The following is a 16,086-nucleotide window of genomic DNA, read 5'->3' on the forward strand; positions in this document are numbered from 1 at the left end:
TAAAGTAATTTGATTTACTTTCTTATGTTGCATGCATATGTTTATGCCTTTTGTATTTCAATGTTTTAAAGTATCATGTGAATTCGTTATAAGCAACAGTTACATTTTTTTTTTTGGGGGGGTGCAAATGATGAAAAAAGATTTTAAAGGTATTTTTATTGCTATTCTAATTATTTTTGAAAAGCCTACTATTGTTTTCCACCATTCTTTCATAGAAAGCAAGTAAATGTGACAACACGTTCTAAAGAAAGGTTATAGAATACCTTCTCCTATTTAATCATTTTAGAGTTAAGTGAACGGTTTCTTGTTCTGTACTTCATATTGCCTCAAATTATCTAAAAAGCATTGAGCAAGTCATGTGAGCAGAACAAATCATGATCAATGGAACAGGAAAGCTTTGCAATCCGTTTCTATGAATTTTACTTGTTTGTAATCGGGTTAGGAGAGTAATGAAAAAGGATGCTAGTTTGTTCTTCATAGTTTTATTTCCTGCTGCTGTAGTGTGTGTATATATATATACAGTAGACGAAGTACAGATGTTTATAGTTAATTCAAATGCTAAGATGGATGTCAACTGGATGTTTGCTTAGGATCTACTTCAGTAATTTAGTTCTGCATAGCAAAGTTTTTGCAGTATACTTGTTTGAATGAATACCTTTCAGTTACCCTTACTTACCAAAGCTGGAGTTACCAGATGTTACACAGTTTCAAAGTCTGGAAGCTTGCAAAGAGGCAAAGGGTTATGTCAAATTTTGTTCAAAACAGAGTAGATTCTGGCTACTTTCAGACCAGGCCAGGCATGAAGCCAAAGCTATGAAGACTTCGGTCTCTTTCCAAGGCAGTTCTGTCCTCACTTATTAAAGATGAGGGCATCTGCAGTCACTGTTATTTAACTCAACATGCTGTGTTTTAACAATACGCACACACAAAAAGCAATTACCAAGTGAAGGGATTAACAGAGTGCAAGTAGAAAATCACTAGTAATTGTGAGTAATGGTAGCTATAGGAAATTATTCCCATTGAAATGCACTGGGTTATTTGAAATGTAATTCTGTTCTCTGATGACTCAGATTAGAAAAATCACATCATGGGGTTCCTCATTTCATATAAGAGGCTTGCATGAAACATCTGAAGTGTACATGAGCAAAAAAAATGCTATTTTTTCATTGTCACGGCTATCTGAAGACCTGCAAATTTAGTTCCAATCTCAAAGCTTAATTTGGGGTCTTGTTTCCTCATTCACTTTTGTGAATATCAAATGTTCTTCAGTCAAATTGGTTCTTCAATCAAATTGCATCCTCAGTGAAATGTCTTAACTCACAAATTAATTATAATTATCTTTTAAAGTAAAGGTTATGTGCAATAACTCTAATAAAATTAGTTATTGCAAGTCTCAAAAATTATGAATTTTTGGAAATATTTTTTGCTGTACTTTTCTATACAGTTATTAGCAGTTCAGATTATCTGCTATGCAGTCACCGTGACATCTGTAACTAACTCAATGTTCTTATTTCTGTGCAAGAAAACGAAAAATTCACATTTTAATATCAATTGCATATTATTGTAAGCAAAGGTGTTGTATAGGATAATAAATGCACACACTGTTGTCTAGAAAGACCAGTTATTTTTTGAATGGTTGTATTTATACTAACACGTTGTTGTCTCATTCACATTCTCTCTGCTACGTGACAGTGAGATCAGGTGTTTTAATGGCAATACATGCCATAAACTAGCAGCTTCAAGGCTGAAATCACAAGATAATCAAGATCTATATAGGAGTGCAGTGGAAAAAAACAGGTTACTGTTTTTGAATGTAACGCTGTGTGGGAAAGGTTTTCAGAAACATGTTTCTGTTTTGTTTGTTCTCCTGTACATAGCTCTTCAAGAAATCTGCTTGCTTAAACTAATAAGAGAAGGTAAATCAATAAGTAAAAATGACATACAAAGGAAACTAAAGTTGCATTCCGTTGAACAAATTATTTTTCACTGATATAAGGTCTTTCGTAGTATGTAGTCTCCAGCTAGACAGATAGAAACAAGCCATACAGGAGAAGATGTGAACAAAAAGGTGAAGAAGAAGAAAAAATTCTATCACCTCGTACTTGCAACACAAGTTAATTCTTGTCCTAGTGAAATCCCTTCTGTTCCTGTTAACTTCATTGGACAAAGACTTTGTTCACTGAGTGTAGTTCTGGCTCCAAAGCTTTAAAGCTGGTACAACCAGCCTATGAAACATGAACAAGTTTTGTTTTAGGGATATTTAAAATAAGGACTCATTGTAATGACTGCAATGGAGAAAGGATTCAGAGAAGATAATGGATTTGAGGGAGATGAAGGAAGTGTGAAGCTATAAAATGAAAAAGAAGGTGAAAAAAAGAGTTTGCTTGTTGCTGAAAGGCAGCGTTGTTCCAGGTAAGAGACTGATGTCAATATGATTTTTGAGATGTTTGTGAGTTAGGGGAGAGAAACAGCATTAGGATGGCCATAATCTCTCAGGGTGTATTTCTTGCTAGCTTAGATTCCCATCTGACAGTGGTCAGTAGCAGATATCTAGGGAAGAGTATGGAGACAGAAAATGTATAGTGATAAAATCTCCCCAAATACTCCCACTGCATCCACCAACTTGTGGCTCAGTGACTTCCTGAGACAGCGGCAGTAAATTTTCTGTTTATCATGTAAATTTGGGAAGGGAAAAGGAGGATAGATTTATATAAAGATTCAGTTTTCTGCAAATTATGAATGATTGCTGGTTTTGTAACCTTTCTCCATTAGTACAAACACAGAGAAAAGTTGAACACACTAAAGCAAACCCCAACAAATTACTTTTGAGCTTTCAGCGGGAGAGGCCTAGAGAATCGTGCAGGTGAGGAATGGGGACAGGACTGATTTCCAGAAGGCATGTTTCTGGTGCTGTTAGCAGTTCACGAGTTTTTAATTTGAAACTCAGCGTCTCAGTTACCTTAAATATCAATAGCTAAGAAAGATGCTGTGTGTACAATATAAGGAGAGAGCATGAGCACACCCCTGGGCACCCTTAGGACTTCACTGCATGTATATGCAAAGTTGTTTAAGTTGTATCATAACCCAGAAATGAAGAGGCTAACAAATTGTGTGCTGAACACTGCCAATGAAAAATGCCTATTTCAAATTAGTACTTAGTCTCCAAAGTGACTGGTGTGTGTCATACCATGAGGAACATATATACTTCAGTGTAAGCTGGCCTGTAACCAAGGAGTTGGGGGCTGCGGTCAGTCCCTGATGCTTTGTCTCTGCTGCTCTTTCTTGGTCACTCTGCCCCTGCTCCCCGTGGGGTCCCTCCCACGGGATGCCGTCCTGCCCGAACTGAGCCTGCGGGGGCTGCCCACAGGCAGCAGCTCTTCCAGCACTGCTCCCACACGGCTCCGTACCACGGGGTCCATCCATCCCCCAGGAGCAAACTGCTCCAGCACGGGTCCCCCACGGGCGGCAGCTCCCCCCAGACCCCCTGCTCCTGCGTGGGCTCCTCTCCACGGGCTGCAGCTCCGGCCCGGGGCCTGCTCCTGCGGGGGCTCTCCATGGGCCGCAGCCTCCTCCAGGCCACATCCACCTGCTCCACGTGGGCTCCTCCACGGGCTGCAGCGTGGAGATCTGCTCCGTGTGGGACCCATGGGCTGCAGGGGGACAGCCTGCTCCACCAGGGGCCTCTCCCTGCACAGGCTGCAGGGGAACTGCTGCTGCCTGCCTGGAGCACCTCCTGCCCTCCTGCTGCACTCACCTGGGGGGCTGCAGGGCTGGTTTTCACTCCCTTCTCCCAGCTGCTGTTGTACAGCAGGTTTTTTTTGTTTTTTTTTTCCACTTCCTTAAATCTGCTCTCCCAGAGGCACAACCAGTGTTGCTCAATGGCTCAGCTCTGGCCAGCTGCAGGTCCCTTTTGGCGCTGGCTGGAGCTGGCTCTGCTCTGACATGGGGCAGCTGCTGGGCTCTGCTCACAGAGGCCACCCCTGCAGCCCCACTGCTACCAAAACCTTGTCACATAAACCCAATACAAAGATTCAGCTTTTTAGAAAAATCTATTGTTGGGAGATGGTCCTGCTCTGAGCAGGAGATCCTATTAGATGACCTTCAGAAGTCCCTTCCAACCTGCAATTTTGTGATTCACTTTGCCACAATTCTATGTGGGGACTGAGGAGGCTGGGGAAGCTTATCTAATGGATATTGGGCAAATAAAATAGATGCCAGTGCTACAGCCTTGAGAATATATGGTAATCTCTTTTACTGCATTGATAGCATTACAGGCCTGCTTTCAAGACACATTAAAGCAAGTTATAAACTGTCAGACGTGCAGATCCTAAAGTGTGGGGTATGAAATAACAGGCGAAAATTTTTCTTGGTCATGTGTAACAGGTACTGTATGTTATGAAACAGTATATTTTCATGTTGACATATAGAAGTTGCTTGTAGCCTAAATTATGTGACCTTTTTAATTTTTATTTTATTGTATTTATTTTATTTATTATTTTATTTTATTTTTTCTTTGTTAGTCCTCTCTTTTGGGGATTGCTTGATAGGTTTATAACTGTTCCTAAATTTGTAGATTTTTGTAATTGGGTTTATATTGCCCAAGAGTCATCAAATTATGCCGCAGTGAAAAATACCATTTATATAAAAGTGTCTAAACTGATTTTTGTTTAATAATATCCTGTGTTATTGTATACTTGTTTAAAATAAATGAAATTTAGCACTGAACAATATATTTTTAATGAAGATTTGCTTTTTACCTTATATGAACCAAATAAATCATAGCATTCCTTACTATGAGATAGAAGCCTTTAATTTTGAGGTCTCTAACACACTGGTTCTTTATGTCTTGGTCTCATGAAATGCTCCTCGTATTTTTTTTTTCAGTGTGTGCAGGTTCATCCTTTGATGTCCAAAAGAGTTAATATGTGCACTGTCCTATTTTAATCAGTCTTGCTTTATGCATTGTTTTTTGTTGGTGGTGGTGGTGGTTGTTTTGTTTTGTTTTTTAAAGTTGTTTCAACCAATATAAAACATACCTTAATTTTGTTAATTTAACCTGATTTCAGGCAGGACAGAGTTGAGTCCATTTGTCTTGTCTTGGAAGCAGTCATTTTTTTCATATGAAAGTGCTGTAAGTTAGGTGCTCGTGCATTCCTTGCTTTTTCATCAAAAGCTTCAGCACATGACAAGTTTTCTGATCGTTATGCATGTGCTTATTGGGAGCTGTTGGACTTATGTTTTAGGGCCCAATTTTGTTCTAAGCTTTGTTTACCCAGTTTTCTCTTTATTCATCTTAACAACAATGATACCTAGCTCAGAGACTCTGGTTAGTTCAGAAGAGGTTTGTATGAAGCTTGTGACCAGTGCTATGGATTTTACCCCCACACTTTAAAATTTCATTTAATTTCCTGTAAAACTAAAAGAAGATACCAAGTTTCTCCTTGTCTGCTCATTAGAGAAGACCAGTATTAGTTTCAGAACAACAATCAATCTGAAGAAAATAATGCTCCAAAAATATGCAAGTACTTGCTGTGAAAGTTTACTCTGTGCCACTGACACTAAAGGCAGGATAAAGCCTGCACAGGTAGCTACAAATCTCTTTAATCTTATTACGTGTTTTCCATCACCTAACGTGCACAGCAGCCTGTTTTTGTTGTTGTTTTCCTGCAGATGTGTGGTTATTGGTTTTGTTGCATCAGGTGGTTACCTAAGAAACTGAGCCATTTTGCAGTACATATTAATCCTTTCAGGGTCTGCAAATACTAGATTCACCAGAAACTCTTATCTCCTACTGATACTGCTGACAAAGTAATCATAGTACTTGTAAGCCTGTTCCTGAATACCTAGGTAGGGATCAGGAAATTGTAAACAGTTCTGAAAGGGGGTCGGTAAATATTTTAGATCTCTTGAGTGATTAAAAAATGTCTTGGAGAGGCTATTAAGCTCTAAAGCTGTGTTTGCTTTACTCTTGCAAATAAACATTTTTGTTTGTTCTAAGCGACATTTTGCAATAAATAGTGAATTCTAAACTTAAAGACCAACAAGGTAAAGTGAGGTAGAAATTCTCATGTTCTGTTTAATAATAATAAGGAACTGAAATGATACTTAATCACTGTTTTTTTCTTACTGATGCAATTGATATATATTTGACCAAATACAAGCTTTATGACAGCTGTTTTTCCCCCAATTTTTCTCCAAACTGAAGAATTTTAATTAAGAGATAAATACAAATCAGTTTTGTCCTTTTATTTTTCTTGTAGTTCTAAGTCCCCATATTGATCTCTATCACTCTTTTGTCTGAAGTAGAATTGACCTGGCTTCTTCTGTACTCAGTCAGTATTGTCCAATACTGGTTTTGGATCCTCTGGATTCAATAATACAAATCCTGGTCATAGCTGAATGAGCTATCAGCCAGACTGCTGCAAATCATCAGCATTTTCAGAACCAATCGCTTAACTAACATTCTTCCTCACTGGAATATCAGCAGAGTCTGCCCACTTACACGGGAAAGAATCAAGTGAGATGACAGACTTTTTTTCATAGAGGAATTCTGAGCTTAAATCAGTTCTTAGGTGAGCTAGAAGTAGAGTCCCATGAGAAAAGAATACATTTGTTTTTATCAACGAACCAACACTCATACATCAGTGTAAATAAAGTAAAATCTGTATATAGCAGTGATGGATGGGCTTATAAGATAGACGGGGATAATATTATTGCGCCATCTTGCAGTTGCTGTTTCAGATCTGAACTCATTTATTTTATTCTTTGTATTTGATTTCAGAAGAAATAATGCAGGTGACAGGGAGAAGGCACTGCAAGTCATGCTTCAAGTCCTGCAGACATGTGATCACCCTGCTCCAGATATGTTTTGCTTATGTGGGAGGATCTACAAGGATATGTTTCTTGATTCTGACTGTAAAGATACCAATAGTCGAGATCATGCCATTGAATGGTAACAGAAAAATATATATATATTTGTTTAAAAACTTCTTCAGACTTTTATGGTTATGAAAAGCAAAGCTGTATGAATTAGAAGTTCAAATGTTCTTCATTTCCTTGTTTTAATAGCCCAATTTGAGTAAATGATTTACCAAGCACCAGATATTTGGATACATTTCCTTGCTTCTCTTTATAGACCATCATGAATATAGAGTGATACACCCACCTTTTTGCAGAGAAAATTCACAATTAATCTGCTTCAAGGCCAAAATGAAGTGCAAGTGAGGTCATGGGACTTACACTGGTCCTCTGTGCAAGGATGTTTTCCACCTTGGAGCCCTAGGAAATGCAAAGAACTACCTATATATAAGGAACAATATTGATGAACTTTGAATTTTCTTAAGACATGCTCTCACTATCATACTGATTATGTATGTATGTTTATATAATCATACAAACTACTGATGAGTACAAAAAATTGAGCAAGGTGGGTATGTATTGTAACTGTAAAAATATGTCTGTCTCTGTTTCTCTCAATTTTTTCCCTTAATCACCTCAACGTGATTAGTGCAATGTGGATGGGCAGTAGTGAATTTACAGACTTCAGATCGATCTCTTGATGCTACATCACCTAGTGGCATGTATTCAGCCTTTGTCCGTTGTATCTCAGTTACCTCTAATGAATGTAAAGCTTTAAAACATAGGACTAGGAGCCTTTATGTAAAACTTGCATTAACACTTTTTTTTTTCTTATATGAATAATAAAATTATGTTCTACTGCATTTAAGAGTTTTGCAGTAACCAGTTTAAGTTTTATTGTCACAAAATTACAGGAGGTGGCAGATGATAATATTAAGCAAGTTTTTTTTTTCTCACTTGACAAAGAGCTACTTTGTTCTGATTGCTCTTTGTAAAGCGTCATAGGTACTAACTAGCCATAAAGTCCTTCCAGTAAATTAATAGCTTAAAAGAGAAATCAAAACTTTGAGGTATTTCTGTTCTATTATGCAGCGAGTTGTGAGCTCCGACTTTTCTCTGCAGGTATCGGAAAGGATTTGAACTCCAGTCAACTCTGTATTCTGGAATTAACCTTGCAGTTTTGCTACTTGTTGCAGGACAACAATTTGAAAGCTCAATGGAACTGAGAAAAATAGGTAGGCATGCAAACACATTGCCACAGGCATGTTTTCTGACTCTCTCCCTATGAAGAAAACAGAATGTTTATAGAGATGGGTTGCATAGGTGGAAATGTGGTTCAGACTTTTTAGTGGCACGTCCTGAGTGGCAGCCTAAAATACAGGGATCTCGAAGGACCATATTTTTCCTTGTTGCCTTGGAGCAGCTTTCTAGTGACTAGGCCCACCTGAAGGGCTCCAGAGATGGGAGGGGAACAAGGAATGACAGACTTCAGCACCATCTGTAAACTGCCTCTCCAGCACCACAGAGATTATCCCAGTGCAGGGCCAACAGGGGACAAAGAGAGGAAGTAGCACAGTGTGGTCCAGCTCTCCTCAGGGATGCCAGGGAAGAATCCGTGGAATATCTGGTGTCCCTGAACTGAGACATCCAATGGAAGAGTCACACAGAAAGATCCACTGGGACATTGACTTAGTTGTTAGCAACTAGCTGACAATAACCATGTGCATGCTATCTTAAACTCACCACTATAGGTTTATGAAGGCACCATGTAATAGAAACAAATAAATAGTTCTTCCTAGAAAAATAATAGTTGAAAATTAAATGCATACCTGAGCCTCAAACGTGAAGAATGCAAAGGTGGCTTTTTATCATTCCCATGCCCTTTCTCTGGGGTTGCATATGCATAAGCCTCTAGCTGTTGATCTCTTTCTGCAGATGTAGGCCTTGAGGACACAGACTTGCACAGCTTACACTAAGAATCAGGAGGCAGATAGCTGTGGTGGTTCTACCCAGTTGGGCAGCTGAACTCCCACCACAGCCTCTCTCAGTCCCCCTCCTCAAAAGGAAAGGTGGAGAAAATGTGACAGAAAGGTCTCAAGGTTTGAGATATGGACAGGGAGATCACTCCACAATTATCGTGGTGGGCAATACAGCATACAGATATTAGTGTAATTTATTACCTATTACTAACTAGCTAGAGCACGAAAAAACTGAAAGCAAACTAAAACTAACTTCACCTCCATCTACCCTCTTCTACGCCCTTCCCCTGAGCAGCGCAGGGGAACGGGGAATGGGGGCTGCAGTCAGTCCCTGACGCTTCGTCTCCGCCGCTCCCTCATGGTCACTCTGCCCCTGCTCCCCGTGGGGTCCCTCCCACGGGATGCCGTCCTGCCCGAACTGAGCCTGCGGGGGCTGCCCACAGGCAGCAGCTCTTCAGGAACTGCTCCCACACGGCTCCGTACCACGGGGTCCATCCATCCTCCCAGGAGCAAACTGCTCCAGCACGGGTCCCCCACGGGCGGCAGCTCCCCCCAGACCCCCTGCTCCTGCGTGGGCTCCTCTCCACGGGCTGCAGCTCCGGCCCGGGGCCTGCTCCTGCGGGGGCTCTCCATGGGCCGCAGCCTCCTCCAGGCCACATCCACCTGCTCCACGTGGGCTCCTCCACGGGCTGCAGCGTGGAGATCTGCTCCGTGTGGGACCCATGGGCTGCAGGGGGACAGCCTGCTCCACCAGGGGCCTCTGCACAGGCCGCAGGGGAACTGCTGCTGCCTGCCTGGAGCACCTCCTGCCCTCCTGCTGCACTCACCTGGGGGGCTGCAGGGCTGCTTCACTCTCCTTGATCTCCCAGCTGCTCTTGTGCCATGGTATTTTTTTTTTCTTTTAGCTTTCTTAATCTGCTCTCCCAGAGGCACAACCAACACTGCTTATTGGCTCGGCTCTGGGCAGAGGCAGGTACCTTTTGTAGCTGGCTGAAGCTGGCTCTGATCTGACATGGGGCAGCTGCTGGGCTCTTCTCATAGAGGCCACCCCTGCAGAACCACTGCTACCAAAACCTTGCCACGTAAAACCAATACAACAGCACAACAGATATGTCGGCACCATGTGTGGTGGGAATTCTGGCTGTTTGAGCCATAATTGGGGATGTTATTTTCAGGCCTAGCATCTGTATTGAGCAATATTAAGTGGTGGACCCTTGTACCTCTTTATTTTTATCACTAATGCTGAATCACTAATCATTTTTTTTATCACTATTGCTGAAGTCTTATTAGACTTTTACTGAAAAATTTATCAGTATTTTACTGATAAAAGAATGTTTCAACTGAAATTTTACAGGTGTACGATTAAACAGTTTACTGGGAAGAAAAGGAAGTCTAGAAAAAATGAACAATTACTGGGACGTGGGACAGTTCTTCAGTGTGAGCATGCTGGCTAATGATGTTAGTAAAGCAGTACAAGCAGCAGAGAAACTTTTTAAGCTGAAACCTCCAGTATGGTATGTAGTAGAAGACTGTAGTGCAAGTACCCAACTCTGGGAAATACACAAAGTAAAACTGTTTTGTAGACACTTGGATAACTTAACTGGATTTTTCCATCTTGGATTTTTTGTAACTCTGACTTCATACTCCGTTCTTTTATTCCAGAAAAGAAAGTATGAGGAAGGGAAATTGTAAGAAATTAACTTACCTGTCGTTGTTGGCTTTAGATCCCATTCAAGTGTGTTTTATAGGAAAGAACTTAGAAATTAGCGATGATTCCTTGTTAAACAATTCTTTTCAATTTAGATAGCTGTTGTTCTGTCCTCTGCCATCTTCTAGCTCATAATGTCTTGTCTAACCACCATGTAACTCATGTAACTGTACCTTTTTGCAATAAGATGTTGTTCGTGAATGTCCAAGTGAGTTTATGCCTCAAGTTTTAGACTAAATTAGCTATTCTTCCAGAAATATGTAAAAATCAGCACAAACATTTCCATCATGGTAGCTTTTAGAGTACATTTAATTTTGCTTCGGATTACATTTGAAGTTACTTTTTTCGTTGTATAAGCCAGTTAAGTGTTTTTAGAATCTAGTTGAATTCTGTTTTCTCTCTGTTAACTCACTAATTCAATACATTCTAGGTACTTGAAATCATTAGTTCAGAATCTGATGTTAATTCAGCGTTTCAAGAAACTCACCATAGAACATTCTCCTAGACAAGAAAGATTGACTTTCTGGCTAGATATAATTTTTGAGGCAACGAAAGAAACAACTAATGGACTGAGATTTCCAGTAAGATGTTATGTCCAAACAAATTTCTTTGTCTTATGTTTCTGGATAGGATATAACCAGAATTGACTCGAAACACAATACTTACATGCTTAACTGTCTATTATTTCATTGCATGAACCAAACTCCTATATTCAGTTAATCTTTACTTTTTAAAAAACATTTAACCCACCACCCTAAAATGATTCTAAGAAATACTTCGAAGTCTCCTAGCATAAATAATTATCATACTGTTTGGTTGTACACAGGAACACAATCTTTTCCTGCCCCACCTTGTCTTTTTCTTTCCCCCTGGAAATTTTTTAGGCCTTACTTTGTGGTTACCCATTGTCTATACCAGAGCATTAGTTTTGTTTCTAAATATGCTGTCATGTGCTAGCTTCTGTTTTATTAAAGAAAAATGTTCTCTCTCTCCAGGTTTTGGTGATAGAACCAACTAAAGTCTACCAGCCTGCGTATGTTTCAATCAACAATGAAGCAGATGAAAGATCTCTTTCTTTGTGGCATGTCTCTCCCACTGAAATGGTAAAACTACCAGCAGATGCATTTCATGTATTCTGATTCATTGTGATTAAGTCACTTTTTCACATGTAGATTTTTGGAGCACTTTACAGTCATTTAAAGTTTGCTATGTTTTTGTGAAATACAAGTCTCAATTTCTCTCTTGTGTCGATGTGAAAATTGACTTTTCACAAGGAAAACGAAAGGAAGGTACTAGGATTAGAACTCAGGTGCTTTTGACCTGTATCACTTATCTTGTCTGTAGCTCTTAGAAGTGCTTGGGTTATTTGCTTTTCTCATATTTCTCATTAGAATCGTGTATTTTTATTAAAATGCAGCTCAAAGCTAGATAAAAAGTGAAGATAAAGACCAGTATTGTGTTGAATTTTTAAAGATTTTTTTAGAATTTTCAAAGTTTCTACAGTTATAATATTAGGAACTAGAAAAAAATGGTAGCCTAGGACAAATAAATATCAAGAGATTAAATATTTGGTGTCTTGGATTATTGGAGATTACGAGATTAGGAAAGGAGTATGAACAGTATAATCTCTTAAGAATGTGAAATAATTTCAGTTTCACATTGGAATGTATTTGACCCCCCCTTAATGTCAGAACAATGTAGGTGGAGGATAGACTAAAAATGTAGAGAGACAAAGCGTGGGAGAGAGGCATGTTAGAGCAACAGACAATCATATAGTTACCAGGATCCGTGAATAGTCTTTTCAAAACAATGTACTACTTACTGCTTTGAGTGAATGTAACGATATAACTATGCTTTATGGAACAAATTCTTGGTCTGTATTTGGTGATGCTAAATATAACACAGCTACTAACTGGAGATTTATGGAGGGCTATATTCCTAGGCATAAATTGTCCTGCCTTTGTTTTGCTCCCTGAGCCATAGCTGTTGGCTCAATACCTCTTAGGAAGAAGTATTAAGCTTCCTTTCCCTTTAAGCCTGGATAAGAGTAGGGCATAGTGTGCTTTACATGAAAAAATGATGGTTTGAGTCAAAACATAATGTTTGGTAAATTGTACTTCAAACTTTGTTATTCAAATTTAATTTTGCACGAGGAAATTTTCCCTTTACTTTCATCCTGCACTGTCGGTATCCTTTTTTCTTCAAAAAAGGGAAACAGTGACATATGGTCTTTCTCTGACCTATATATCAATCTCATGTGCAAGTTGAAGAAAAGAAAGAAGGAAGGAAGGAAGAAGGAATGGAAGAGAGATGCTAGAAAAACTTTATTTTGTTCACCATGCTATGACTTTGTTTTCAACAGTAAGGTTAAACAGTGTCTGTATTAATCTGATACAGCTTTGTTCTTCACAGAAACAGATTCATGAATGGAATTTTACAGCTTCTTCCATAAGGGGAATAAGGTTGGTATGCCTGAAAACAGTTAAGTGTTTTGTTTGTTTGTTTGTTTGTTTTTAATGTATGTTTTATGTTTTCCTTAAGTGGGAAATCTGAATTCTGCCTTACATCTCTGCTTTGCATTACCTGGTATAAAAGCTTCTTCTGTCCAGCCTGGCTTGAAACGGCAACAGAGAAGAGTTTGCCTTTTCATGCATGGTCAGAGCTATATGTTTCTCATAAGAATACTCATCTAACTTGTGTCTATGTATTCTCTTGTTGAGTTCCTATTTTCAATTAAGTAGCTGCTTTTTTAAACTTGAGCTTAGCTTTTATGTATTTTCAAATTTGGCTACTTTGCTGCCAGAAAAATGAGAGTGAACCAGGAAAGAAAACAAAATGAAACCTACCTGGACAATCTGGCAGTGTCTATGGTGTTCTTGCTCTCTGTCTGTATTTTGCAGGCTGTAGCACAGAACCAGAGAAACTTTTAGCACAGGGAACATGAGATGGGCCTTTGCCTTCTGCTTGAATTTGTGAGTCACTATATTGGTGGGTCAGTCCTTTCCAGGGACATAAATAGCTCTTGGCTTGGTCCACTTATGTAAGTGCATAAGCTTAAGTGCTTGAAAAACTTGATGATTGAATAGCATAAATTTACATACCTAATGAGTTCTGTAGTTCTCAAAGCAGAGTTTTTCTGGGCCTTGGTTTTGACAATAAGCACCTAAATTTTAAGTCCCAAGTTTGTCTTCTGTGAACTTGAATAACGTTCTTAAGCAAATAAGCTCAGTGAAAAAAAAAATCTGAATATGTTGAGTGGTAATTGCTATGAAAGACTGTTACAGTGGATTTGGACATAGAAGCAAATACCAAAGGTATGGTAGAATCTAAGAGCAGTTTTTGGTTTAAATGAGTCCAACGTGATGTTTTATTTTGTTACTGCATTGCAGTGTGAGCGGATGTGAAGTTACCATCATTAAAGACTGTGGAGCTGACTGAGCATAACTCAGCATAACATTTCTGAAACACATTAATCACCTTCAGTCAACACATCGCACATATTAATCATGTCTGAGAAAGATTACTAATTAAATGGAGACAAGCAATTCATTTGCTTTGATTCTTAATCACTGCTGGGGATTACAAAGTTTAAAGAAGCAATCTTTTTATATTTAGTGGATCTGAATGTTTGCTTTGTATATGACAGCTTAGAATTGTAATAATTTTGAAATTGCATTTATTTTAGTAAAAAAAAAAGTTTGCGGTTTTGATTAACTTATGCTCTGTCTAAACCTTGATGTTGTATTTATGCTACCCAGTTCATCTTATATGCTGCACATATAACACTGTTTATAATACATTATACAGTATTATACAGTATAATACATAATACAGTATTTAGTTACTGTCTTATCTATCCTGTATTTGCTCATGGAAGGATCATCTTGTTTTGCGATTTAGTTCTCAGGCCAGGTATGTGCTAATCTGCCTTGCTAGACTAGGAATTGCTATATCAGAACCAAATTACAGAATGACATAGTATATTTTCAAATATTTCTGAAAAAAAAATCTTCTGGCAAAATTCTAATTTTTTGGAACAGGCCATTGTAGCCCCAAACAATGCTACAGCAAATTGGTCTTACAACATTATGTACCTTTACTATAGTCTATTGTCATGTATTTTAACTGGTTTAACACAGGCTAAGCAAGGTCTGAGGGTTTGACTAGTCAGATCAGGAAAGAATCAAAATGATTTTATTCATTTTATGCACAAAAATAATGACAGTACCTTGGCAATCATAACTTGGCATTTATGCAGAATGATACTGAAGTGTTTGGAATTATAAGAGGTTCATTCCTAGATTTATTTTCATATTGATATTATGTTTTATGGCCTCTTCGCTTTTAGCTTCAATGCATTTAGATGGGCTAGATATAACACTAGAAAGACACAATATGCAATAAATAATCACTTTTTCAGAATTATTGCTACAGTTTGGAGTAAATATTGGTCATCCTGAAACTTGTTTCTTACCGTTAAGGCCATAAGAATATATAATGTGAACGATCTGCTACACTGTAAGTAGTTTGCAGTTCAGTCTTACTGTAAGAGTAATGGAAGTATAAAAATATGAAATATTTGTCAAGCTTAAAAGAAAGGCTTTCCTGATAGCTGGATTGGTGTCAAAGCACTTCACTTTCCATAGAGGTACAGGAAAATACCAAGAAATCCGACGGAACTGGGGAGGAGAACAACAAACAAACCTGAAAACACTTCAGATATATCCGTATTTTACCAAAATAAGCAGTAGCTAAGTTATTCATCAAACTGTGTGTAGGAATTTAGTCTTTAGGATATACAAATAAACTCAGTGTGTCTAAATGTACTGAAAACAAATATAATTGCAAACAGTCTCTCTGAAGTCATGAACTATGAAAAAGATGTCTGTTAAGAGTTCTTAATAAAACAAACAAACAAACAAACAAAAACTTTCTCCTTGCTCTGTTTCTTCTAATGTTTACATCCAAAATAATCTTTTCTTAATGTTAATTTTTACAGTATTTCCAAGTTTGATGAACGATGTTGTTTTCTTTATGTCCATGACAACTCTGATGATTTTCAAATCTACTTTTCTACAGAAAACCAATGTAGTAGGTGAGTTCCGTTTGTGTGGGTATTGCATGCAAAGTCTGTCCTGAATATAATTAGTTTAGTAAAGGATGAAAGCTGACAATTTTACTCAAGGAAAATAATTATTTTTTCTTTTACTTTCTTAATTTATTTTTTCTTGATTAAAAATCAATGAACTAAATTCAGTGATATATACGATGATGAGAGCAGTGCCCCATTACACTTGTCAGCTGGTTCTGGTCAGTTTAAGTTAAAGTAGCTTATTCTGATTTATAGCTATTATCCATTTTTTCTGTCTCTTGGCCATGTCACGTAAGGCACCACATTGATTTAGATCCCCTTATGTACCTGTTCAGTTTGATTTAGCTAAGAACAACTAGGTGTACTGGAAATTCTAGCTTGTGTTGTATCTTGGGTACCTGTTATGGTTTGCCATGTATTCAGATATTTTCTGATATTCAGATATTTTC

At 38.3% G+C, this 16,086-nt stretch overlaps 1 protein-coding gene across 4 annotated transcripts in view; it reads left to right on the plus strand.

Moving 5' to 3' along the window:
* Positions 1 to 16,086, plus strand: part of MAP3K15 (mitogen-activated protein kinase kinase kinase 15) — an 85,997-nt gene that overhangs the window by 45,465 nt on the left and 24,446 nt on the right. For all 4 annotated transcript variants that reach the window (XM_083850434.1, XM_083850437.1, XM_083850435.1 and 1 more), the window contains 7 exons: positions 6,782 to 6,952; positions 7,981 to 8,093; positions 10,192 to 10,351; positions 10,976 to 11,126; positions 11,541 to 11,648; positions 12,958 to 13,007; positions 15,545 to 15,640. In XM_083850434.1, the coding sequence (XP_083706560.1) occupies positions 6,782 to 6,952; positions 7,981 to 8,093; positions 10,192 to 10,351; positions 10,976 to 11,126; positions 11,541 to 11,648; positions 12,958 to 13,007; positions 15,545 to 15,640 (849 nt within the window). The remainder of the gene's footprint in view (positions 1 to 6,781; positions 6,953 to 7,980; positions 8,094 to 10,191; positions 10,352 to 10,975; positions 11,127 to 11,540; positions 11,649 to 12,957; positions 13,008 to 15,544; positions 15,641 to 16,086) is intronic.

This window comes from Anser anser (assembly GCF_964211835.1).
Source record: "Anser anser genome assembly, chromosome: 1".
Classification (NCBI taxonomy): Eukaryota; Metazoa; Chordata; class Aves; order Anseriformes; family Anatidae; genus Anser; species Anser anser.